The sequence below is a fragment of the Ammodytes marinus genome (assembly GCF_949987685.1).
Source record: "Ammodytes marinus genome assembly, chromosome: 1".
Taxonomy (NCBI): Eukaryota; Metazoa; Chordata; class Actinopteri; order Uranoscopiformes; family Ammodytidae; genus Ammodytes; species Ammodytes marinus.
In genome coordinates, this window is record NC_137230.1 from 10,698,470 (window position 1) to 10,725,977 (window position 27,508).

Below are 27,508 nucleotides of genomic sequence, written 5' to 3' on the forward strand. Positions count from 1 at the left end.
ATTATGTTCACAGTTTTCTCTCTCACAGCCCCTGTCACAGTCATGAAGCTGGGTGGGGGAGGGGGGTCCTTTTGCATAGCCTTTTAGCAGGACTCCATTTCAGTGTTAAGAAGCTGCACGGTGAGAGCCCTGGCTCTGTAGGCACCCTGGGGTCAGTCCCATCCAGCCAGCAACACGGGAATGTAGTGGAGTTGGCTCGTTGGTTCCCTTTTGCTTGGCCTTACTCATCGAAATCAGCAGCCATCTCTTAATCGACCAGCATGGGGTGAATACACTTCAGTCAGAGAAGCAGGAATGCAAAACATGGAATGGAAGAGAGTTGACGGGGACAGGCCAGTTTGCAATCTCTTCCAATCCCAAAATAAAAAAAACCAGTCTTTGATGGGGTCAGTAGGTGTGACGTCACTGGGGGCCTCTGGGTGAAGCCGGCGTGTTGGCTTTCAGGGTTAGGCACCCCAAGGGAAGGGAGGGGAAAGAGAGCAAAGGACCACAGATGGAGGAGAAGAGGGGGGGGCCCTTTTTTTCCCAGCCATGTCATGTGACAGCAGGGCCGGGGTTTGGGAGCTGCGCTGTGTGTGCTCTTGTCCAGTGGAGGACCGGGGCCAGTAGCTCAGATTGGCCCACACAGACAGAGGCTTCCCCGAAACTGCTGGAGAGGGTCCAGGCCTTTTTTTTTTTTCTTTTCTCCCTCTGCTAATGGTGTCTCTGGGATCTCCAGGGAGGCTGTCCACCCTCGACTACCTCCTCCCTCACAGCTCCGTGACATGGAGGGGGTAGCTGGGGGGCATGTGTGGGGCCGGGCCCTGCGTCTGGAGCCGGTGGATGTGGCAGCCGTGGCAGAGCAGGTGGCCTTCCAGTGGGTAACAGCGGTGGCCCTCTTCGTCATTCAGCTGGAGACCACAGTCCTGGTAGAAAAGACATGAAGGAAGGAAACATTAACACACCACAAATAAACTAAATAATCAAACCCCTTTGATGTGTGTGTGTGTGGGCTTTATTAATGCAAATGTATTTAAAGCTTTTGTGAGACTTTTTAGGAAGCGTGCTTATAATTGCGGCCATTAAAGTGAAACTCAGCAGGCAAACATTGTTTTTTCAACCACTGGTTAATGTCTGAGATTTTTGATTATTTTGTTTCCAGAACTTGTCTTCTTTCATACTAGTATACATAATAGGTCCAAAATGTAAATTTAGGTGTTTTATTTTAAGAAACCAGTCTGTTCAATGATACTTTAGAAACCATATTTAACAGTCGTTATCTCAAGTCATTTTAAAATAATATGAACCAAAAATCTCAACTTCATTTTCTAATGTAGCAATCAACTGGCAAAGTTTCATGATGATATCGATACGTTAAAACAAATTGACCTCATTCACCTGCTGTGTCTCGCATTACGTATGAAAGGCTTATGCTAGGCTAAGCTAAGCATAACATTTGTGTACAGAAATTAGTAGAGTAGTATGAATCTTTTTGTCCCACTCTGTGCCAACAAATGAATAAGCATATTTTATTTACGCTTTACATCTGCTGCACTATAGCACATTAACTGCAGTCACATACAGTGAAGTGGCTGACATGTGTTTGCTTTACAGAGGGGTGTGCTGGTTCAGTCTCACGAGAGGTCAGAGGTCCAGAAGCATTTCTAGGCAGTAGAGAGGAGCTGGTTTGCTGCCTCGAGGCGTGAATTTTTTTGTGACATCTGTATTTGTGGACCAGGACATAAGTGTTTCAAATGACACGCGTTTAGGAATGAATACAGTGAGGGGGGAGCAGACACTGAACATGCCTGGAGGAGATAGATAACATAATCCGGCTGGCCCCCGCACCACTCGGTTGCTATCATGATTCAGACCTGGATAAGCAGCGGAGAACTCATGTATTATAAATGAATGTTGCACTAATGCTCGGAGTGTGTTTCTCACTGGATATGCTGCTCACTATTGTTGCTGAAAAAAAAATGGAGGCACCTGATGTGTCACAGAATCTAAAAAAAACGGACCCCCATCCCAAAGAAAATACGTCATGAATGTATCATCTTCAGGATGATTCAGCAGCTCTGGACTTTACCCTTCCTCTGTCCACACACAAACCCCCTCCCCGGACATAACTCGGCTGAATGATTACCCACTGCTTACATAATGATCTGGTCTGTTTTCTATGAAGAGGAATGTCAGCCATCAGATAAATCACTCCTTATATTGCCTATAGGAGGACAGTGGACACTGCAATAACTCGATATTAACTATTTAGAACAAACCAACAAAAAAAAGTCAAAATAGAATCCCTGCAGTGTGGTATGAGATGCTCCATTTGTTCCACTAAACGAGTCTGACACATTTGACGTGCAAAGCATCTGACGGATGTGGAGCGGCAGGATAACTGGGATTTCACATGTCTGGTTAGTCCCCAGCTGAGTTCAATGCTCGGCGCTGGAATGTGCCTAGTCAATGAGTCACAATGTTGAGATGAACCTTGGTTTGTTATCCGTCTGTGTGTCCTATGTTATATACCGTATGTGTGTGTGTGTGTGTCTCATTTATTCCGCAAGAGGCTGTATTGATGATTCACACTCGCAGCAGGAAAACAAAGTCTAGTCTCATCCCACTATTTGCAGCTCTTAGTCAGGTTTCATTCTGCCAGTGTGTGTGTGTGTGTGTGTGTGTGACACAGCAGTATGCATTGTGATTGAGTACTTTGAGTGTGTCTTTCTAAAAAAGTTGAATCAAACATAGCGATGCAGAATTTGCTCTGGTTACATCACATGTACATGCATGGTGGACTTCTATTACTCGCACAAAGGGTCTGATTTACTAAAATCCCAAATGAAGAGTGCTACATTGTGTGTGCATTCTAACGGATTGCACATTTGGTTGGTGGACATATTGCAAAGAAATCGTAATATTACTCAAAGAATCGCTATATAAGAGAGTATCTGTGAGAAAGTGAATACAGTGATTAAAACAATAGAAACTGATGAATGGCAAGATATAAAAAAGCCTCTGCAAATGAGTACAGTGAATCGCTCCTATCACTTTTGGGAAACTAGCAACCGCATAAAAGCCCTGTTTGGTTTCATTCAGTGCATCCTGAGAGCATGGAAATCTCATGTAACTGCAAATCATGTGTGACATAACATGTAAGACTTTGCACAGCACACCTAACAAAAAACATGGAGAGACGCCAGCAGAAAAATAACTTCAGTGCACTGCAGTGACCCAGACGCGAGGAAATGCAGAGTTCCAAGAATTTTTGGCATGTCAGGTATTGTGTGAATCCTTCCTGTGAGTGTCTCTAAATAATAAGCCTTTAACTCATCCAAAAGTTCCAAAACAGCATTGCTGGAAGGGGCGAAATCTCTGGATTAGTTTTGCTTCTGTCAATCCAAACATGTTAACACGAGAAAAACAACTTGCTCTCTCTGTCTTCTTTCATGCCTGTGTCTCCTCCTCAACACAAACACTGCAGTCACTGTGCTCAACACTTTGCCCTTAGCACCAACCTTTCAAACGTCTTCAATACAGACGCAATCACGTCGATGGCAATTATTTTCAGGCTTTGTAAAGCTCAATGCGTGTGCTAAATTAACCAATTTGCGTCTACTCCTAACAATATTTTGCACGCCTGATATTGCATACATTAAATTGGATAACATGGTTATTTTGCATGCAATCCTCAGTACTCACCGTTAATTAGCTTGCATGTATTTTTGCGGGTGATATAAAGTTTGCACCCATTTTTACAGTGCAAACATTTAGTATATTAGGCACAACATTGTGTGTGTGTGTGTGTGGGTGTGGGTGTGTGTGTGTGTGTGTGTGTGTGTGTGTGTGTGTGTGCGTGCCTGTGTAAGGGCAGAGCGCAACCTCACCTCACAGTGGTAACAGTCCACGTGGTAGTCCTTGTCCATAGAAACAACCCGGATGGTTTCCTCTGAGCCCTGATGGGACAACCACAGTGAGACCTTTACATTACATCAGTGTAGTAGTGTGTCTCACTAAAGTCATGGTCCAATAAGCAGCAGGTCACAGGTTCAAGACCCTGCAGCTGCAACGTCACCGTGCAACATGCTCCACGCTCTCTGTACAGAAAGGTGCACTAGAGCTGCTCCATATATACACACTTACATGGCAAACAGAAGAAACTTCCCTTAAAGTAATTTAATCTGCTATTTAATGTTTAAGGATTATATAAGAGTTGTTGACCAAGCACCAGAATGTGCAGAATGTTTTGATGATGGCTGTGCAGTGTTGGTGGTTTCGTTTGTCAGTTCAAGCAGTTTGGGTGAGCGGATTACTTTTAAAGCATATTTTCCTGTTGATATGATATTTAATGACTTGTATGCATGCACATGGTCTCCTTACCTGGGCTGGAAGGATGGGCTGGTTGCAGGAGGCACACTTAGGAGCAAACACGCTGTCATGAAAGAGACATATACAATTATTAACAGCATTTTTTTTTTCAATCCCCAAAAAATGAATACAAGGGGCATTACTAGTTCAACATGGTAACTGCAGCAGGAGTAGACAAACTGTGCTATGTACTGTATGGTCCAAAATGGTCTTGTTCTTGCCGAGCGGCTTGTTTCCAGGCCACATTCTGCCAGGCAGTGATCCCATTTTTTCTTTATCAGTGTGCAGAGCAGAGAGAGAGAGAGATGTTCTCCTTACGTGTGGTAGTCTTTGACACAGTAGATGTTGTTCTCTACGTCCACGGTGAAAGGCACTCCATCCAGACCCTCTTTACACACCACGCAGCGGAAACAGCCCGGATGGTAGGACTTGCCTAGTGCCTGGAGGATCTACACACACACAGACACATACACACACAGACACAGACACACACAGACACACACACACACACACACACACACACACACACACACACACACACACACACACACACACACACACACACACACACACACACACACACACACACACACACACACACACACACACACACACACACACACACACACACACACACACACACACACACACACACACACACACACACACACACACACACACACACACACACACACACACACACACAGAGAGTAAAGGCTGTAACATACTCCGCGAGAAGAAAGAACAAAGTTCTCGGTGACAGAGCTGCGAGAAGAAAATGACGTCATTTTCTTCTCTCAGCTCTTGTTTAGCTGTTCTCGCAGCTTGTTCTCGACACATCACCCGGGCCGAACTTTCTTCTCGCAGCTTGTCCGAGAACTACTGTGTGATTGGTCAGTTTGAAGTCAATGAGGAAAGCGAAGTGAAATCAGCTGGCGCTACTGAGTCAAATTTCCATGGTAACAATGCGCCGCGGTGAGTAGTTCGGCAGTTGAGTTCTCGTGAAGTATGTAATGTCAGACCAGAAAGAACTTCTCGCAGCTCTGTCACCGAGAACTTTCTTCTTTCTTCTCGCGGAGTATGTAACAGCCTTTAGACTTGGGAGTGAGGCCATGGAGTTCATGCAGCATCACACTGCCATTGGGGAGTTTAGATTCAAATCATAAAAGCAATGAGGATGACGTGATAGTATGCGTTTCAGATAACAATGTTGTCAGTACGTGAGGTGCTGTAGTTAATTAGATCCGAGAATGTAAAAAACTAAACAAAAATAAAACAGAATGTAATGTCTTTACATTTTGAAATGATTATATCTATACTAAATAGAACAATGCCTCAAGAAGACGGGAACTTTTTTTAAAAATAATACACGAGCGCCACCCTTTGCTTTCCCTTGTCCTGTCCCATTAAAGCTCTTACCATCTCCATGATGAGGTGACCGCACACAAAGCACTTGTCAGCCGTCTGCTGGAACCCAGAGTACTGCAGGGAAGAGGACAAGAAGCAATGATTTATTGATCTGCTGCTGACCAATGCAATCAGTGGAATGTGTTACTGCTGCTTCACACCTGACACCATCAACTGCTTTCACTCCTAGGCTCATCTATAGAGGGAGCTGCTGCACTCTTTAAATTAACATGACAAGGCTTCGTCTCCTTTCACAATCTCTGCATGTGTTCATCAGGCTGCAGTGGCTGACCCGTGTGGCCAAACCCCCAAAAACGTATTTTTAAACCTTTATTTGTTCTGAAGGAGGCTTCTGAAAAGGACCTTAGTCATATTCATAAAGTTAACTCCTTTCATATTTGGGAACTGGCATGTGGAAGAGGACCATGATTCACCCATAATGTAACAACTGGTCGATTGTGTGACACAATGCTGAGAGCATAACACAATAACTTTTTGCCCATAATGTAGTAACTTACACATTTTGGTTCACTTATTACATTTTGGAGCAAGCAAACTATTTGTGTCCTAATAGTGTTGTAACTGTATTAGATCGTAGAATGAGTCAATGGATTTAAGGGGTAATTGATTGAATGTAAAGCATAGAAAGGAATAAAAGCACTTTGTACAGTTTGTACTGTAATTCAAGGCTCAAAGGGTTCACACACAAACACAATTATGTTATTAATTCCTCTGGACGAAAAGGTATTTCACAAATTGTTTGGTTAAAAGCTTTCAGTTAACACCTGCGCACATATACACACACACGCATTTGTGTATGGACACTTTGAGCCTTGAATTACAGTAACAACTATTGAAAGAATGCTTTTGTTGATTCTGCACTGTGCATTGAAGCAATTCGCCCTTTAATCCAATAGTGATGGACTCTTTCTATAATTATAAAAATAAATTGCCTGATTCATAGTGTAATACATGAACCAAAATGTTATACAATATTACAATATGGGCAAAATGCCTTAACGTTAATAATAATAATAATAATAATAATAATGGATTGGATTTATATAGCGCTTTTCAAGGCACTCAAAGCGCTTTACAGGGTTCCAGGTTGTGCAGTCAGCATTTTGTCACACAATGGACCAGTGATTACATTATGGGTTTTATTTAAAAAAAATAAAGCAAATAAAACAATTACATTATGGGTCGTTGTTACATTATTGGCCCTTACAGCATGTGCTTGTTGGCCAGTGAGCATCTCCACTGGACCCAGGATAGAACACCCATAACTCCCTTCCTGTACACCCTGAGGCCAGCAGATAATGGAGTTGACCATCTGCAGTTTACACATCCCCTCTGGGTCATGACCTGTGGGTTAGGGGGGCTGGCAGTGGAGACACGGCCAGTAGGTGAAGGTGGGAGGAGGTAGTGATGGGCAGGCTTTGGCCCCTGAGCTGACATCTTCACTCCAGATCTACCATCTGCCACCACCACCACCACCACCACCACCTTCCCCCCACCTCACAGACACCCCAGGGGTGACGGGCCTGACTAGTCAGATCTAAGCTGCATGAGGGAGACGGAAGAAGATTAGGGCCCACTCACACTTAGCCAGGTTGATCCGTGCCATGCTTAAACTGTTCACTGTTCAATAGTTCACCCCCCTCCCTCGTCCCCGGGTTGCTTCATGCTTATCAGTCATCGCCTCTTAATACAAATGGCTTTTTTGGAGAGTATTTGAATTGGATTATATTTGAATATTTTCATCCGGCCAAATTTGAATCAAACATTCCACAACCACATAAGACTAACGCGAACCCTCAGGCATTGGATGTATTGGGTCGTGAGGAAAATTCTCATAAATTAACGTCAGGACTGCCGTCTATGCACGTACATTAGCATCCGTACTGTGCTTGAGCGCAGCATGGAGCAGTCAAACTGGTCAAATGAACTAGAGATTAGCCGTCAATCGTGTTTGGGCGCGGTACATTTGCCTAGTGTGAGTGAACCCTTATTGAGTCTCATCCTGTCATCTGACCTCCAGAATCAGTTGGTGTTGCTGAGAGACAGTAATTGCAAAGTGCAAAACAGGAATGACGGTGTTTCCTCACAGATCCAACAGCTTCAACTCTATGGGGAAGCTGCCCATAAACAGGAAGTATTGACAGCAGATGTGACATTTAGATCGTAAAACTGTTTGCAACATTTGATGTAATAGGAACCTTTTGTGAGTTTCTTCCTCCTTGTTGGCAAATGATTTCATCACATTTTATCGACATCTCCTTTGACTTAAAGCTATATTGCGTAACTTCTGGTTCCCAATTAGAAATTCTGAGAACATAACAACAGCAATGTTTTTTTGGGATTTTATACATTCTTCAGTACGTCCAGGTTTTTTCTTAGCAATGGACTCAACTAATTAAACAGTTCTTGGGCTCTTTAGGGATTTTGCTGAGCTCCTGCACCAGCGTCAGGGGGTGACACAAGTTTGTAAATGCTCCCATACTGAGAAAGACAGAGTGATTTTTGCGGAGCTGATACACTTAATCAACTGTGTCATTGTTTAGCAATGGCTTGTATGTTACCGACATGAATTTTTATGAAAAAAGGTAACGCGCCGTAGCTTTAATTACAGCTTCGCATACAGCTATAGTACATAGAACATGTCATTATTTCACTGGCACAGTTAGCATCTCCGTGTGTTCATCTACATTAAAAACTCATCATTAGAATATTTCAGCGGGGACATGAAAGCATGGTGAGAGCGGCGGGCCGGCGTCTGCCCTGTTAAGCTGAAGCAGATGGAAGTGCAGCCTTAGAGCTACAGCTGTCCTCCTCCCAGTCTTAATTGCAAGTGCCGCGGAGCAGCTCGTGGGGTAATTGAACTCCTTGGGGAAATCTGGTGGGGTGGGGGGGGGGGGGATTGTTGTGAATTTGGAGGGGTGCTGCTAAACTCCTAATTGCAGCTGCAAAATCTGTTTCCTCTGGAGGGTTGCAGAATGTAAGCATGAGATCCTTATCCCGGTCGCTCTCTGCCAGCTACGCCCGTTAGCCCACCGTCGTTAGGGCCATGATACGGTGCTACCAGCGGATTGGCTCATTCCAGAGTGACAAAAACAACAATAATTATGAATATGGAGGTGACTCACCAGAAAGTCCTCCTCACAGTACACCTTCCCGTTGACGTTGTAGAAGGCCTTCCCTCGCAGCCTGCGCCCTGAGGAGACAAGACGACAAATTCAATCTACATATTCAAAGTATGGAAGGGATTCAACCAATGTGCTACTGCAGATAGAATATGGACAAAAGTATGTGGACAATGGACAGCCCTTTTATGTACTTTTGGTTCAGGGTTGTTTTTCGTAGTATTTGTAGTCCTGTTATCGACCATGTTAAGCTAACAAGCTGACATGTTTGTTAACGGACGGCTAGCTTGTTATCTTGGAGATTTTTATTTTTTAACTTCAACAGCTAGTTTTTATTGTAAATTTTTGAACAAAGTGCCACGGGTGTGTAAACAGATCAGATGAGAGAGAAATAGACAAAAGCTCCAGGAGCTATTGTGACTGATTAGCTGGCAGTTATCCACTCATCAAGATGCATTTTGGGTATTGTAGGTTTGGACATTTTTGGATGAAGCCTATAACAGCCTCTTTTGACCATTCTTTTCTATTCCAGCTTTTAGTCCTACTGTCAGTTAGTGGAGTACCACTGTAACACCACTGTGGTAATTAGAAGTTTGAAAATCCAATTAAGAATTTAATACAATAAGAAAATGTGTGTTGTCTATTAAAATGACTTTTACTATAGATCTGCCGTTTAATTTCTGTTCATTCATCTTCATGGCTATTGCGCAGACTATAAGAAACAGATTTGTTTTCAAAGAGAAATGTTGTCCAACTATTTTAAAGCTCTGACACTCCCAGTCAGAATGCATCATACACCTCTTCCTTGATTTTTTTCTACTTTACAACAGCGACAGGCAGCAGGTCAGCACAGAGCAGATGGCTGGCCGAACGTACGGGGCATCCTTCCTGTGCCACCGTTTAATTACTAAGACCATTGATCCTACTCACAACCCATACACAATCAATACAGCAGGTTGCCTTCCAACCCCCCCCCCCTTACCCCCCAATATCTCTCCTCTTCCCTTCCCCTGCTGTTGCTGCTAATACTGTTAATTTAACTTAAGTTCCACATCATTATCACAGAGATTCTCTTGGCTGCTATTAAGACTGATGAAGCAACTTTTTGACATCCCTTTGGGAGTACTTTTCCCTTTTGTTGACACTTTAAAGTGTCAATAATAATAGCGTAAAAAAAAAACTATCAACAGTTGCAGTCCTACACCTTGCAAACATATCCAGAGAAACATGCCCACACCACCGGGCCCAGGTTCAGCATACTGAGTTCTCTAGCTCAGAGTGTGAAGGCTGAATTCCTCTGGGGTGAGTGTACATTCATCAAAATCCAAGTCTGAATCCAATCTTTAAAAGACATTCTGCTGCGGGCCTGGCTTCTGCAGCCCCCTGCCATGCAAAACCCCTTACAGCTCGCCCATTCAAATTCACTTAACGGCAGCCGTGTCTCTCTCTCTGGCAGCGGGATGACTTCACCCCAAAGCCTGGCAGCAGAAGAAGCTCACGGAGCTCATAAATCTGTCTGGATTAGTCGGATTTAATTGTCGTCACCGAAAGCCACCGTTGATTTTATGGGTGTCCCCGGCATGGGAAATCCGCTACCCCCCTCTCTCTCGCTCTCTCTCTGCATCTCCCTCTATTTAACACTGAAATGTATGCGATCGCTGTATTTCACACGCAAACACTGTGTCACACAATGCCCGGAGATCATCATGGCAATACATTAACACCCACGTAAATGGCTGGAGCTGCCGAGGAATGCTGTGCACACAATAGGTGAGAGACTTTTAAGACTGAGCAATTAGCATTTTGGTAGCGTGGAGCAACATGAATACAAAAGCAGGAAATAGAGGAAGAACACAATATGAAGCAACTATTTAAGAGACACTGTGTTCAAAAAAAGCCAGACTTTGGGAGAGGGCTAAGCGTGCAGCCATAAGGAACAGTGAGATTCTAGTGAACAGCAGCAGCAGCAGCAGCAGCAGCAGCAGCAGAAGGGGCTTGCAATGCAAGGTGTTGCTGTGTGCTCGTCTGTGGCCTCTGCTCTGGAGTCTTTTGGGGTCTGGAAGGTTGAACACAAAAGGCCCCAGCGATGGTGACTGTGTGGAGCTGCTGCTAGGGGAAAGAGAGCGGGCCCGACTGAGCAAACGGGGACATTCTTTCTGACTGAGGTCACTAGCTGGTCCCATTCAACCCCCCCCTCACCCCCCCCCCACACACCTCTCCAACACCCCACTCTCTCTGCCCGCTTCCCTCACCAACCAAGAAAGGGAGGGGGAGGGCTCCGTGCCTGCCTCTCTCTCTCCCTCTCCCTCTCTCTTCTCTGGCCTTTTGTCACCAGACGGAGAGGCCGAACCTCCTCACAGGGGTTACAAGTGATAGAACCAGCAGCTCCGTTTACACGTTTTACTTTGGATCTACAGGTTTTAGAAAGTTGAATTTAGGAACCTCTTTGATACTTAATGCAATCGGATGTATAACAAACATGACTGCGCACAATGTCAGCACACAATATAAAAACAAATGGGAATGAGATTGCGTCCTCATGACCCTCTGGAAAAAAACAGACCATTTGTCATTGAACAGCCAATTAAATTTACAAGAGCTTCAGAAAAACATTATCAAGCAATGTGATCCACACTATAAAACGCAACTTAACCATAAAGTGATTGCCAATGACTCCTCCGCTCTGTAGGCAAAGAGTTACTGTTGTTTAAAACTGTGACCTCTGCACTACTCGATGCCGATAATTGTCATTGTTGGTCATGAAGTGAATTAAAACCCATTCTGCTAAATGCATGCACCCATTTTGAAACATGGTGTTGCCATGGAAATGAGCGCTGGTCTGGTGAAAAGAGGCTGATGTGTCAGTTAGGCAAAAGGTATTAAGACTAGTCGGCTACATTTGAACTCGTAGCAGTTGGGTTGAGAAAACATATTTCACGGTAGAGTTTAATTTCAAGAAAAAAGAAAACTGACCAGGTCAGCAAAATGCACTTTTTCATGGTTTTAAAACATTATTATATTTCCCCGGTGTGACTAGAGACTCCCAGACAGATTTCTCTCCCCTTATGATGTCATTAGCAACCCAGTACTAACCTGATTTAGCACGATCTCCACTTGTTTTAAGCACACACACCCCATAATTTCCCCTTTATCTAACAGGCAGTTATATTCAAACCGGCAGTTAGATTCAGGACCAATCAGAGCAGACTGGGCTTTTTGCGGAGGTGGGGCTTAGCTAAAACGGAGCGTTTCAGTCAGAGGCTGAAAAGAGAAGATTCAGCAATGACCCTGTGAGAAATATCAACATTTTGTTGTATGCTACACCATGGAAACATGTTCTACTAGAAAACAAATTACAACTTTGAACCTAATGAGCATAGGTGACCTTTAATGCCTTTGGAGCTTTGGATCATGTCTGGCATTTTCCATGGCCACTGGAATCAAATTATAGCTGGCTTTTCAGCTCCTGCCGTAACCCTTTAATACAACACCCCAGGGTTAGTTCTGTATTGTTATCAAAGAGGGACGTTTATCCTTGTTTTTTGGTCTTATTATGTTTTATTTCATCCCCCCTTTAGGCCTAGATCACACCCTTGTTTCATCTGTTGGTAATGATGATCTCCTGCACTTGACTCACCAACAATTTGGGACTTGCCTGCCCTGATCAAAGGGTTTCATGGCCAAAGCCTTAATCCCAAACAGCCACAAACAGCACACAGGTTCTGTCAATCGGCCATGTTTTAGTTTTATATAAATGGTTATGGTGAGGATCAAGGTCATGGCTAAAGTCTGTTAATGAAAGGAAGGACGGCAGGGTTTCTTTATATGCAGATGAAGGTCTACCTGAGCTTCTACATACTGTATATGAAAGAGGTCTCAACGCAGGGCAAAACAAAAACATTTTAATATTTGAAGTTTAATAACCTACTTTGAATTTAAAGTGCAGTTGAATCTACTTACTTAACAGTCCATTCATAAATTAGCTGACTTCCTACAGGTCATATGCCTTTTGATATGTGAATTAGGAACTTAGATAAGAACTGTAATCTTAAACTTATCAAGATAAACGCAGAGCAATGAAGCAGGCAGGCAGGCTCGCTGAACTTTATCTGAACAAAGCAGGACACAACACTTCCTCATGTGGAACACCTTTGGCATTGCCTGATTGGCCAAACAAGTGCCTTACAGTATAGTAGGGACTGCCTGTCTGTAGCTGAACATGTACCAGCAATCACATCTCTGATTCTGGTTGTGCAATCAGTTTGATTAGTCAGAATTCTGAACTGGACCTGGACCTGCAACTAATAGAGCTCATGATATGTCAGCATCAGGTGTGGTCCGTCTTATTAGACCAGGTCAACTCCAATGCAGGCAAAATACATTGTTGAGTGTTGTAATTTTTCCTATTTGAATTCTATCAACTATGTTTTTTTTTTTTAAATCCCGTAGCATTTTCGCGTTGTTTTCACTGACAGTAAACCTTTGGAATGAGAGGAAGTGCTTCCTTGCTGGTGGGACATATCGCTCAGTGTCTCTGGCAGAGAAATCAGAGCGCTCCAGCAAAGCTACAAGTACAGATGAAATGTGGTGGTTTGCTCGTAGAGAAGCTACCTGCTGATTATTTTTTTAACACCATGCCACTGTGAATCTGTGCAAGCCGTGCAGTCTCAACAGACGTTTGGGTATATTTTGATAAAGACCTACAGTCTAAAACAGGGGAAAACGCAAGTGTGAAATGTACAGCACACCGGCATCAGAAAGCATATTAGGTAGGGGTGGTAGGATGGCCTTGAGGAAGAGGGTCCGATCAGTAACCTTGAGGTCGCTGGTTCAATCCCCGGCACCGGACAGGAAGGTGTTACTTGCAATACTAGTGGTGGCTGTTATCTACGGTGCCCACCATCTCTACCATTGTGTCCATGAGCAAGGCACTTAACTCCAAACTGCTCCGGGGGCGCTGTGCTATGGCTGACCCTGCGCTCTGAGAGGGGATATGCGGAAAGACAAATTTCAATGTGCCTTGTGTAAATTGACTAATAAAGATAACTTTCCCTAACCTAATTATCCACCATGATGAATGATGCAGTTCTCCACTAGAATTTGTTACATATCACTTTTAACCAGCAATTGCTGTGATATCCCTTGAGCTAGCCATGGTAACACTGAAACCAAAACACACACGCACACACACACACACGTTCCAGTAAAGTACTATTATATCATGCTCTGATTACAAGATTTCTACGCAGATTTACTCCTAATTTACCACCACCAGGGAGTCAGGAAAGTGCTCCGGCTTCCTGGTAAGTTCCAAACAATGTTCTGTACAGAAGAACATCTACAAAGAAGAGAGGACTTTAAAATTGCAACTACAAAGCAAATGTAGCCTTTGGGTTTGTAGTATAGCTGTAGGGGAAGGGCTGGATAAAATGTGTTAACCACTGCAGAGGCCCCCTAACCCGTCTTAAACTGTGCAGAGTGTGAGATAGAGGTAAAAACGTTCTCTCTGTAGCTCCCAGTGAAATAAATGATATAATGATATCCTGCCCTGCCGTGTGATGCGCTGGTATTTTTACTACGTTATTAGCCTGAGTGCTTTTAGGATTTGAAAGCAGAAAATTAGAAGTGAAAAATCTGCTGATGTATTTTTTTTGTGTTTCAAATATTAAAAAAAGCTTTCATTGGCAGTCCTCCTGACACCATAAAATGTGTCCAGACTTTGTTCAAAATGAAACAAAGTGAACTGACATTTGGTGGTGCGGCTGAAATGACAGAATTCATATTTCCAAATCAACAAACCAATATCAGGCATAATAAAAAGCATGCACAGGCAGCTGACCGATCTACTTGCAGTCAACTTTTCACACCAACAACTACAGCGGTGCTTGAATAACAACGTTGTTGGCGTGTCTCGTGGCCTTAAATGCCAAATATGAACTTAATGTGGATTGTATAACAGCGTCGGCATATCTTATCACAAACCAATTATTTCCCCTCAGGATGCTATATCTATGTATGTAAATATACTGTATGACTCCCGGAACAACAAAGCACAAAAGAACTGAACGTTCCCTATCTTTTCCCGCTTGCTGCCTTTTTGCACTGCCTGGCAGGTGCAACTGGTGGCGGTGAGTGATTTAAGAAATTCAAGCCCCTGAGCTCTCTTCTCCTGCCGGTGCTTTCAGAGGCCATTTAAATGACTAACACAGAGGATGAGTCATCAGTCTTGTGGTTGACAAGTCTTCTCTTCAAGCCCTGAAGCAGCATGTTTATTTCAGATTTTTGTATCCGGAGAAAGCGTGCTTATTTTCAACAAAACAGATATAAAACCCAGTTAACGTGAGGTTAAAGTGGGAAAATATCCTGGGGAAAGTAAAAATTCTTCTGCTAACCCTTAAGCTGCAGGGGGTGGGGCACATATTATATAGTAGCTGTGAGAGTAGGAAGCACTGCTCCCTAACATTATGCATGGTAATGTAACCCAGCTGATGTACTTTTAAGTAAATGTGGCAGGTGTACAAATGAGAAAAATTTATTTTCTTAATACTATATCTGAACTGATCTGACCCTAAAGCCCTGAAAACGTGTCCATCTGTGTGCACATGTAGGCATGGTGTGCGTGTGCACTTCTCTGTGTGCGTGTGCTGTTTAATGTGCGCCCATGCCAGGCCCTGCCCCTTCTGATAAGCAGGTCTGGTACACTTTGTGACTGTCTGATCGAGGTCCTCCAGGGAAGGCCAGGCTGAAGTGGAGGGGGGGTAGTTTGCATTCTTGGCCATTTCATGAAAAAAGGGTGCAACCATGGGAGTAAGCCAAGAGGAGGGCTCAATTATGCATGGTTAAACAAAGCCCAAGGCTACCAGCAAGCAATGTCTCAGCAAACTCTGCATCACTCTGGAGCTCCGGACTCCAGTAGAACCGGACGGCAGGAAAAAAGGGGGGGAAAAGAGACGAAGAAGAAGAAAGTAACCAAAAAACAAACAGGAACATAGGAACGTAGCTCCTGATAAATCACTGAGTTTATGTTATGACAGACGCAGGCACTTTGAAACCAAACTTCTCAGAGGCCTTCACAAACACTGCTTGAAAAAAGAAAACATTCCCATTCACATGGGGTCAAATGATACATCACAGAGTTTACGTTACCAATAAACCATCTGGAGAGGACGAGACGAGCCTGTGAAGCTATCAACAACGACCTGCGCTGCTGAGCACACCACGCTAATGACCGCTTGACTAATGCTGGACATGGTTTCTCCAATAAACGCAACAATACGTCTCTGTGGTTTTTGTCCAACAGCAATAAAGTCCCCCCCAGAGCTATTTCATGATGTAATTACCTTCTCCCCGCATGTTATCCAAGTATTAGATAATGGTACTAAAAAATATTATGATCTGAAATAAAAAATAATAATAAAAATGTTTGTCTGTTTTTGTTACAAATAAGTTTGTTTGGAAGCTCTGTGTCCTAGCTTAGTTTGAAAGCAGTTTTCTGAGCCTAGCTACTTAATGACTTTTTGAGGCATTAACCCTTAAACATAATCAGGGCTTTTAAAACAGCACTTAACTACAACTAAACCAGGTCAGAGGCTATACTTTACCAATGCAGAACCCCACAACCTCAGCAACTGGACACTCGGCATATGGCCCCCTCTTTTCTTCAGACACACAATAAATCGGAAAGTATGTGGCTTTGGTTACATGTAAATTATAGGCAGTTCTTCCAAAAAGCCGGAGGGGGGGTTGGGGTGGACAGGATCAGTATCAATGTATAGTACATATGAATGGAGAGGGAAAACTGGCTAAAAAGCTCTCTCCCGACATCTTCCTCTTGTTTCCCCGGGAAACAGGAGAGGAAGGCTGGAGTCAGGTGACAGGGGCGTCCAAAACACACACACACACACACACACACACACACACACACGCGCACACACACACACACACACACACGCACGCACGCACGCACGCACGCACACACACACACGGCTCATGAACAGATTTAATTATAGACGGAAAGACCAAATCATTTCAGCATTTTATTTCTTTGTGGCACTATTCGTTTGCAGAGAGAAATCTTCTCTGCTATTATAGTGAACAGACCTGAAGCCTGAGGATTTTAATTTTGAAGCAGCAGCATGTTTTGATTCCCGACTGGAGCACTGCCTCTCTGACAGAGTGCTGCTGGTCCTATGGAAGATTTTTCAGCAGAGACAGCGGTGACTGAAGCCGAGAGCGAGAACACAGAAATGCGCAGACAGAGGAGACAGGGGAGGCTGGACACAAGCTGAAGGATTTCCCCACAGCGGTTTTCTATAGATTTCTGAGACTGACTGATGCTGCCTGGATGTCCTTGGGTGTTACTGAAGTAGGAAACCCATTAAAAGCATCAGACTCATAGAACTTTAAATCAGCCGAAGAGCACTAAAGCAGAAAGTGGCAAACAACATTAATTTTTTTCACTGAATCAAATAAGTGTGTTGCTTTGCTCATTTAAGGCTGTTTTACCTGGCGGGACCAAAGCAAGTCCTATCACAGCTGTGATATTTTATAATGAGGGGGGGGGGGGGGCATTATTTAATTGGCCCAGAACCCGGAAAAACAGTGACAGAAAAATGGCCACAATTAGAAAAACTTAACAAAGCTCGAATCGCCTTGCAGAAATAACTCTTACATTTTTGTACACACTTCAGGGAAAAGGTTTACTGCTCAGAGCAACCACCATCACCACTGCCACAGCTTGAATGTAGACCAGAGGTTTTCACCAAATGCTGGTACAGCAGGGGGTTGCATGGAAGGAGTGACGTGAGACAAACGTACTGTGTGAGGTGAACCAGACAGGTTCACGCCAAGGTTCTAATAAGTTAAATATTGTACCTTGGCACAATGATTTGGCCCCATTGAACACAGCTGTTGGAGGCAATAAAGGTCCTTTAAAAACCATAGCACCCGATAGCCACAATTTGTGGCTAAAACGCTCCTCTTAACTTGCCTTAGAACCATCCCTTTTTCTTCAGTGTCCCAGTATTCCATTGATAGTTGTCTTATCATCCATGGGTACACTGCAAACAGCAACTGCTAATAGCTAATTCAGCACAATTTATTGATGAAAATTTGCCAAACAAATAAAGGCTCAAGCCAACAGCGTTACTCACTGGTCCGCAACATCATACTTCCTCAAACTACGAAATACAGGGTTGGTGGCTAGGCATTGAGGGCTGATGGGAGTGTTATGATGCAAGTTGTAGTAGGTTGCTCTTTCATTCAGATGTTGCTTGAGGGAAAACCCACAGCATCAGACTTTGAACAGCAATGTAAAAGTAATAATGATGACAAACTACAAATGGATGCCAGGAGCCAGTGCTCAGCTTATGCATTTTTTCTGAAACTACAGCCTACAGTATCTCTGGTCTACCAGCCTGGTATCCACATGTATAAAGCAGCTATTAGCAACAAATCATATGCATTTCAAATCACAATGGAAATGTCTGTTTGTATGCTTTAAGTCAAAACCAAGCAGAAAAAAAAGGTATCAAGGCACTACACTGCTGCCACCAGCATCCATATTTAGGCACTGGCAACAATCAATGCTGAGTGTTTAGCATTATTTGGAAATCGACCTTTTTTCGGGAAGACACCGGATCGCTCATTACAGGGAATGGAAATGCCCACCACATACCAAATACACACGTGTGGGTTAGCGTCCACATTTGCAGATACGATGATGATGAAGCAGTTTCTATGAATCAACTTCAATGACAGTTTGACTTACCACAGCTGCAGCAGGTGAAGCAGTTTGTGTGATACAGGTTCCCCATGGCCTGGCAGGCTTGGCTGGCTCCGTACACTCCCTTCCCACATTTGACACAGATACCTGTTGGAAGCACAAGGTCCGTCAGCTGATGTTAGGTATTCACATCGGTAGAAAATGTACAAATAGCATTCATAATTTCAGTTTGCGATCATTATTTGACAAGTAATATTTCTTCAAATTATTCCAGTTGACTAAGTCTAATCCAAACATCTGTCATTCCCAGGTTTTACATCATTATGTTTGAAGGCTAAATACTACAGGATTTAGAAATATGCCGACAGGAAATGCAGTGGATGGGAGGGGACTGTCAGGAAGGGCAGGCCAGGAACAACAGCAAGATTTTTTTTCCCCCTAGTTACCAGAAACATATGGTCATTCCTGGAAAAGGTTTACTGCTCAGAGCAACCACCTGGTCATTACTGGAAATCCATGTTTTGAAGACTATGGTATCAACCATTTCCACAGCATCTAAACCAGCAATTTACTTAGATAACTACTAGAATCTGCTTCAGATGCTTCACAGATGAGGATGGCGATGTTGCCCCCACTCTTCGGTTTCTATATTTTTAGAAACCTAAGCTGCCAAGGAAGGGATGTTTAACTTTTCAATTAATAATATACTTTGATAATCCGTCCAAAAATAGAACCGACTGATTACAATCTTGCACTTTTACTGTTAGGCTGACTTTCAGTCCAAAAACACTGTATTGAGGATCAGTGACGTGTGGACCAACCCTGGGAGCAAATGGCCAGCTATCCACAGGTACACGGTTCCTACCACATGAGCCTGAACGCACCCGCTTCAAAGAGTATAAGGTCCTTTAGTGAAGAAATGAGATAGGGAAGAAAAACACAAACAAACAAACAGTGGCTTTAAAGTATTTGCATTCACCAGAAGCAACAGACTAACGATCATCTCCAAAACTCTCACGCACAAGACGACCTCCGCCGGGGTCACATTCCTCAGAGAGTGCAGGGTCAAAGCCTGGGTGGGGTGAGTCCAGGGTCACAGAGGCCTACAGGACACAAGATCCTGTCAGGGGGCTAAACAACACCACCACCACCACCAGCCCCTCCTCCCAACGATAAATTGACCAGTATATTTGGAAGAAATAAAACTATCCTAGACCACGGACGCTTTTTTGTGTGACCTCATAGTGGAATTCCCTGGCTATCAGAAGCATTCATTTCCCATTCGTAACAGTCTCCAGTGCAGCCCGTGACATTGGAAGACACAGATAAGGGACAAGGGAAGAAAAAGCACCCAAAGGTTTTAGGTCTTCCCTTAAAGAGATGTTTGCACAATGCATTCATCTGAATCAAAGTCAAATATTGGCTTTTCCTGGTGTAACCTAACCCGGTCCCGTGACTTCATGCGCACTGTCAACAAAGACAACAGAACACTGGCAATAAGAATGAGAGAAGAAAACATTCTAAATTATCTTAATTGTTTCAACACGGTCTCCAGTCCGGTCAAAGGCTATGATGGTCAACAAAAAAAAACCAGGTATGTGCTCAATGTGTTAACTTAAAGACACTCATAATCATAACCAAATAAATCAGCAGAGAAAAGTACAAAACAAGTGTAATGGGTATCCTGACAAACACACAAGTGTATATGACACATTCACCCAATCTGTCATTAAAGCTGGCAGCCATCAGACCGTAGTGGTGAAGAATGACAACATTTACTGTAGCATTCCATGTTTAAAAAATATTTAATTCTTGAAGTGACTCTGGGTGGTGTCTGGTTCAGCGTAGGTAAAGTGTTTCATATTCATCAGTACTGCGGCTCGGGGGGGAATGTAGCGCCCAAGTTGTAAATACAAATCCCTTTGAATAGACTTAATGAGACCATGGCGGTAAATTAAAAAGGCGCCCTCTTGCTCCCCAATAAATTACCCTTCGCTTCACTTTGGGCTAGATAGCATTTACCAAGTGTTAATTACGCCTTCCTTTTCTCTAAGGCCTTTTCATTGTAGGTTTTCCTCTTGACTTCAGCAGCACAAACACTTGAGCTTTTTTAAATATTAGAATATTCTGTATCACATGGGAGCTCTAGACTCACTCTCTGCTACTCTAGAGGCGTCCTGTCCTCTTTTCTAATACAGAATTCAAGCTCAAACTCTTACATTACTATTGCTGCGTGTCATTGGCTCGATTACAGTGCATGGTGTCAAAAGTTAGTCACTGACACTACTACTGTCGCACTAACAGCTGACTCACTACACACATCTCAATGCCAATAAGCAAAGTCACCGATTCTCTGTATTACACAGTTGACAGTGAGACAGCTCACGTGTCTGTCGTCACGCGCCGCAATCACCTCGCTTCCTGATAAAAGAAGTTTCTTCTGTCCTCTCTTCCTCGCAGCATTAATCTATAGCAGAGCAATTATACTGGCATGGCAGTTTGTTTGGCTTCGACCCCCTTCACCCGACGGCTGAACTAATAAAATGAGGACATATTAAAAAAACATTTACCTCCATTACTTTACTGTACTGCAGTTTCTTAAAAAAAGATTGTCCAGTTTTCATTTATCACCATGGAAAGATAATTTTTTATGAGAAAACCACTGAAAACGATAAAAGAACATTTTTAAAAAAGTCACAAAAATTGGCATTGCGATTTGTTATGATTTCCACACAAATGTGCCTTGAGTGAGGATGTGGTTATCATTTCACAGGGGGAGGGGGGGGCGGGGGGGGGGGGGCAGCAGGCAAATCTCTGAGGTACTCTTGTTGTTCAGTTAAAAACAGGATGCCGAATCCCTCATGTGCCCATTTCATAACATGGGCCGTGTGGCAAGGACAGGATGTTGTGCATTCAGCACTCATGCGGATTGAGTCCCACCAAATACAAACAGACGACGCTATAAAACCGTTCATTATCTTAGAAAGAAGAAGTGTAATGTTGAAGATCAAGCTAATTATCTGATGTAATAGTGACACCAAAGGCATTATGCATGTGATGTAATTATGAGAGTCGGCTGTCAAGTGGTTTACAAACGCAATTGACTTCACATTCCACCATTGCTGAAGAAGACAACACACAACGTGCTGCGAGTTTTAAGGAGGTTTGCTACAGGGCCCGCTCCATCAAACTTTAACAAGCACCCGCTGGGACTTTGACTTCTGACAGCACAATATCAAACCCAACTCTGAAGGTGTGAGAAGGTTGCTGCAGCAGGAGAGATGTCACACTAAGGGAATGGTGTAATGTTTAGTGGGTCGGACTCGGAACTGCAGATTTCTACTTCGTGGGACCAAATGCTTTGAGAATACGTTTAAAAACCTCTCCACGTCTTATTATAGGAGTGATTCAGTCACTGCAAAAGGACTAGGCTCGTATATATTTTCCCGGGTGAAATCATCCATCGTCCAGTATGATAATTGATAAATCACACAGAGCTCAGTGCACACATACCACATTCCTGTGGCCACATATTCGAAGAGTCTGACATAATCTGGCGTTAAGACAGTTGATGAACACCCCCGGTGCTGTATGTGTTTTTTGTCTTGGTGCTGGTGGCGTTTGAATTGATTTGTTGAAGGCGGAGTCAGTGATTCTGGAGAATGATTGTTGTTAAAATCACTTATCAGTGAATATCTCCTCACAGTCTGCTACCTGTCTGTACTGTATCTGCACTGAAAAGAAATCCAGTGTTAAATACAAAGCCTATGCTCTATAAACAGGGATGTTGCTAGCTACGGTGGGCCCTTTGTTTACATACCAGTTTACAGAGCCTAGGCTGTTAACATCAGATTCATTTTTCAGCGCGCACACACAGTACGGACGGACAGGTATCTGATAGTGAGGAGATATTCACTGATTTTGACAAGAAAGTGATGTTTGTCAAAAAGAAGCTGAAGAATCACTGACTCCACCTTTAAATGTCATTTCACGGATATCATCCTGGTAAAGAATGCAGCCTTTTTGCTTTTAAATCTGCAATAAGCGAAGAGTGGAATAAGAGGGGCGAGCAGGTAGCTTAAAAGTTAACAGGATCAAAGCCTGCATCTACAACTTCAAATTTCAGGAGAGAGGTCTTCACTTGGTAGACATCTGAGATCATTTGACACATCAGAGGACACTGAAGGCTTGAAAAACTTAAAAGTGAGACTTTTAATTATGCGTCTCATCTCGTGTCAGCAGCAATTTGTTTGCGTACGATACACGCAGACTCAAAAGGAGAACTGTGTGCTGGCATGTGTGTGTGTGTGTGTGTGTGTCGAGCATGTGCATCATTCACTACTGCCATTATAATTCTGGGCAGGTGATCAGACTTGACCCCCACCAACTTATGTCTGGCCCGCCAGCCAAGATCGTGTGCCAAGTGTCTGGTGTTGCCCGACTCCCCACTGGCTGGTTAATGAAGGGCTTGGCGGGGGGAGTCGGGCGGGCTGGGGGGGGTGGAGGGGCGTGGGATGGGCCTCCCTCCGCTGCTGCTTCAATTGCGGGCCTGTATCGGGGCCAGCTGTTGATTCACAGCTCCTTCTTCACCACCACAACAAACAGAGGCCACCACACAGAGCCCCCCAACATGGCACACACGCGCACACACGCGCACACACACACACACACACACACACACACACACACACACACACACACACACACACACACACACACACACACACACACACAGACACACACACACACACACACACACACACACACACACACACACACACACACACACACACACACACACACACACACACACACACACACACACACACACACACACACACACACACACACACACACACACACACACACACACACACACACACACTCGTACGGCTATACTTGTGAGGACATTCATTGACAATGCATTCCCTAGCTCCTCAGCCTAACCATATAACGATCAATAGTAAATGCCTTACCCCAACCCTTACACTATCCCTGACATAAAAATTATTCATATACCTGAACCTTAAAACCAAGTCTTGACAGTCAAACAGCCCCGTAAAAACCCAACCCAAAAGTGAGAACCAGCAAAAATGTCCTCACTTTCCAAAAATCTTCCCACTCTTGAGGTCTAAAACTCAAATTAGTTCTCACAAAAATAGTTGTACAAGTACACACACACACACACACACAAAGCAGGCGATCAATTTCTCCACGGTCGCTACGGAAACAGAGCTGTCTCTCTATTGGGCTCGGTTGGTGTGAGGAGCGTCCCGACTGCATTCTTCCCTCTGCCACTTTTTCCTTCCTCTCTCCATCTATTTCCAATCCTCCTCTCTCTCTCTCTCTCCCTCTCTCTCTCTCTCTCTCTTTCTGCTCTCACCTGCTTCTGTGGAACAAATCAAACAGCTGTCTCAGCCTCACTCGGAGCAAGTGCACCAGGCCATAAAACACGCCACTGTTCTCCTGTGACTGCGGCCGTTTGTCTGGCTGCTAATACAAAAGGTAGCAGACAGCAACTTCCTCAGCAGCCGTGTCACTGCTGTGCTGGGACACATTTGCTCTCACTCGCTGTGTCGCCCCCAATCACAAAAAAAATGCACCACTAAACGTTCCAATTCTTTAAACCCGCCATAAACCAAACGTCTGAGTACAACGTGTACTCCTCTATTCTTCATACGGATGATAACTGCATTTTCAACATGACGTCCAGACCGCACTGCTGCTGATCCAAATGAACAAAACGCTATCTGCTCTGGCAGAACAGAAGGCTCCATTCAGCGCTGTGCAAATGTTAGCTCTGCCAAGAAGACTAAAAATTAGCATTGCCCCGAAACAGCCGCTGCTCTTATCTCCCACCACGGAGGGACCCGTTAGTGATAACAACAACGTAGCATTAGCAGGTTGCACACCGGCAGGCCTTGAGGAGATGACAAACCTATAAATAAAACCTATTCCTACACAGAAGAACTGCAAGCAAACATTTCTTGTAACAATTTCTTTGAATTCCAACCACACTCTTCAGTGCATGCTTTACTATTGAGAGTAGGCGCTGCAGGGACTTAGGAGATACCTGTGAGGGATGATGCACGCAAAGACAGCGCTGGGGAAGGAGGTCAAGCACAGAGCATCACATACTTATACACACACACACACACACACACACACACACACACACACACACACACACACACACACACACACACACACACACACACACACACACACACACACACACACACACACACACACACACACACACACACACACACACAGTGTTATTTTGACTTGAGCTTTCAGATTGAATTTCAGATTCAAAATCAAGACCTTTCGTGGTCCTTATGTACAACACATAGGCATAATGTTCGATCTACATTTGGTTCTCTTGATTCCTAGGTGCTCCTAGGGGCCACAGAATGGAACCATAAGCCGAGACCAAACACAGTGTTAAATGGGAGGCTTATGATCTACAGATTAGTGTGTGTTTGGTTTTTACAATCTTGTCTATTTGGACGGTTTCGAGAACGATCCGAGGTTCACGTGAAAACAAAGCCCTGCAATGGAATGTTATACCTACCAAAGTATTCCTTTTTCATGTGCATCTCTAACTCCTTCTCCAGCTCCAGGGTGAGAGCCTCCAGCCGCCTCTCGGCCTGGCTGGGCCCGCTCTCTCTGCTGGGGGTCACCTGGTAGGGGAGCTTGAACCTCTGGCTGGAGGAGGTGGAGGAGGAGGCTGCAGTGGGTTTGGTGGACACCCCATAACTAAACGACGGTGCTAGCATCATCTCCCCGCTCTGGGCCGGATGCTGCTGCCCTTGTTGGGTCTCTGGGCCCGCAGAAAGCCCCTGGAGGTGGTGGATGCGATTTTGGATCCCGTTGGAGTCTCCAAAGTCCTGCAATAGCGTGTCCTCGTGTAGACTAGTGCCCAGCATGGAGGACCTCGGCGAGGGCAGCTGCATGTCCGGATAGGTGCTCATAGACCCCCTGGAGCTGCGAGAACTTCTAGAACTGTGACTGGAGATGCTGGAGCGGGGACTCACCACGCAGTTTGAAGCGGTGGTCCCCGGTCTCGCGCTCCCCTCCTGGCTGCAGATGCTGGATCTTGGACTGGCCATAGGCGCTGCTGATGCATGGAGGATGGCCCCCTCCAGATCATGGTGGTTCCCCAGGGAGGGCCCACTGTACCTGGAGTCAGAGTAACTGGACCTCGGGCTGGTGGTGAAGGAGTACTGGCTGGCCGTGCTCGACCTGGGGCTGGCGTGCCTCTGGTCGTAGCCCATGCTGATGCCGCTGGTGCGGTTGCTGCTGGGCTTGCTGCAGCAGTCGCAGCTGTTGAGACTGGCCCGCGGGCTGGAGTGCTTGCTCGTGTCGCTGGCGGTGCTTGCATAGCTGGATCTGGGGCTGAGGACGCTGCTGCCCTCGCAGTGAACTAAACTAGACCTGGGGCTCGTTGTGTACCTGTCCTGGCCCGGCGGCACCACCAAGCTCGTGCGCGGGCTGCTGATGCTCGACCTGGGGCTGGCGTGCTTGCTGCAGTGGTCTTGGGAGGACAGGGACGATGCCAGACTGGAGCGGGGACTGGTGGCGTTGTAGTGGCTGCCGCTAATGCACATGCTGTTGCACCTGTTGCCGGGCAGAGCCGCCTGTTGTTTGTTGAGGGGCACACCGTCGAAGGTGGAGCCCGTGCTGTACCTGTGGCCCTGCAGCACCTCCAGAGAGTATCTCCGGTTCCTCTCGGAGGCGCCCGTGTAGCACGGCAGAGCCACCTCGGATTTGGTGCAGCAGCCCGCGGGCTCCTCGCTGCTGTTCCCCGCGTCCCTCTGCGGGGCACAGAAATCCACGGGCACGGTCCGGTTACAGTTGACGGGTCGCACCGGAGCCGCGTTGTACACTTTAGTCCCCGAGGTGAAATTCTCCACTGTGTGATGCTGCTGGTGAAGCACAGAGGTGCCATTCATTGGCTTACTTTTATGCTCTGCTATCGCCGGAGCAGAAAAGTCTAAATCGGGGTTAATCACCAAGTCTCTCCTTGCATTGTACATCCCGTCATTGTAGGCATCGTACAGGGAAAGGTCCTCCATCAGTTTACTGGCCCGCAGTCCCAAATCCTCCTGGTAATGCTCCATGTTGTGCTCCCGAGGCGAGAAACAAGTTCAGAGTGGGCTCCGCTCCGCGAGCCAAACTAGCGAGCACCGCGGAGCACTAATTGCATTTCACATGGAAATCAAAACAAAACGCCGCGGTACAGCCGTCGCTCACTTCCATACACACAAAAAACCCAACGACGTTCTCAGAAAACCTCCAGCGTGTGCCGCATCGTCTTCCCCTGCTTTGCCCCGTTCGCCGAAAAAACTAACTCTTTCTCACAGTTTCAGCCGACAGGGATACGTTTGTCAACTTCAGTTTTTGTTAAGTTGAAAGGTCTTTACAGTCAATGGCGCGCTGCGCGGAGGAATTTCCCCTTGTTGGGTTTTCCTCTAGTTTCGCTTACGGTCACCATGTCAGACATCAAAGTAGCCTGAATAATCGGACATGCCATAAATATCCGTTGTATATAATTTTCAGCCCACCAAGCGAGCGAAAATCGAAATAAAACGCCGTGTTACACGGGGGACTCGTTCGCGTAGAAGGAATGCGGGGATGAAGACAGGATGCGCTGCGCCTCTCTGGAATGTGGTTAATGCTGCAGAGAAACAATGATTGCGACCAACTCAGCAAGGGGCTGCCTGCTCTGAAAAGAGAATAGTTTAGAGAGAAGGGGACGTCTGCATTCATCCCAGGCAGACTAAAATATACACACAAAGCACGCCTCACCTGGCCCGACTCCTTTTACACCACAATAAGCTGCACTGATTTGGTTATATGGAGGGCAAGGCGACTTCAG

At 45.0% G+C, this 27,508-nt stretch overlaps 1 protein-coding gene across 1 annotated transcript; it reads right to left on the reverse strand.

Annotated features, from left to right (window-relative positions):
- On the reverse strand, positions 1–27,021 carry wtip (WT1 interacting protein). Its single transcript, XM_080033052.1, has 8 exons — positions 25,202–27,021; positions 18,670–18,771; positions 8,904–8,971; positions 5,770–5,832; positions 4,669–4,799; positions 4,363–4,414; positions 3,870–3,938; positions 1–905 (listed from the first exon to the last, which is right to left on the reverse strand). Exons 1-8 carry the CDS (start codon positions 26,748–26,750, stop codon positions 750–752), a joined length of 2,190 nt encoding a protein of 729 aa, XP_079889178.1. The 5' UTR covers positions 26,751–27,021; the 3' UTR covers positions 1–749.
- Positions 27,022–27,508: the final 487 nt, after the last annotated feature.

What these genes read in the sequence shown, in the direction of transcription:
- wtip (XM_080033052.1), bottom strand. Translation starts at nt 26,750, where the DNA reads ATGGAGCATTACCAGGAGGATTTGGGACTGCGGGCCAGTAAACTGATG. An exon ending in ACTGTGAGGAGGACTTTCTG is followed by an intron (nt 5,833 to 8,903) that starts GTGAGTCACCTC and finishes TCTTCCCTGCAG; the next exon opens with TACTCTGGGTTCCAGCAGAC. An exon ending in AGCCCATCCTTCCAGCCCAG is followed by an intron (nt 3,939 to 4,362) that starts GTAAGGAGACCA and finishes TTGTCCCATCAG; the next exon opens with GGCTCAGAGGAAACCATCCG.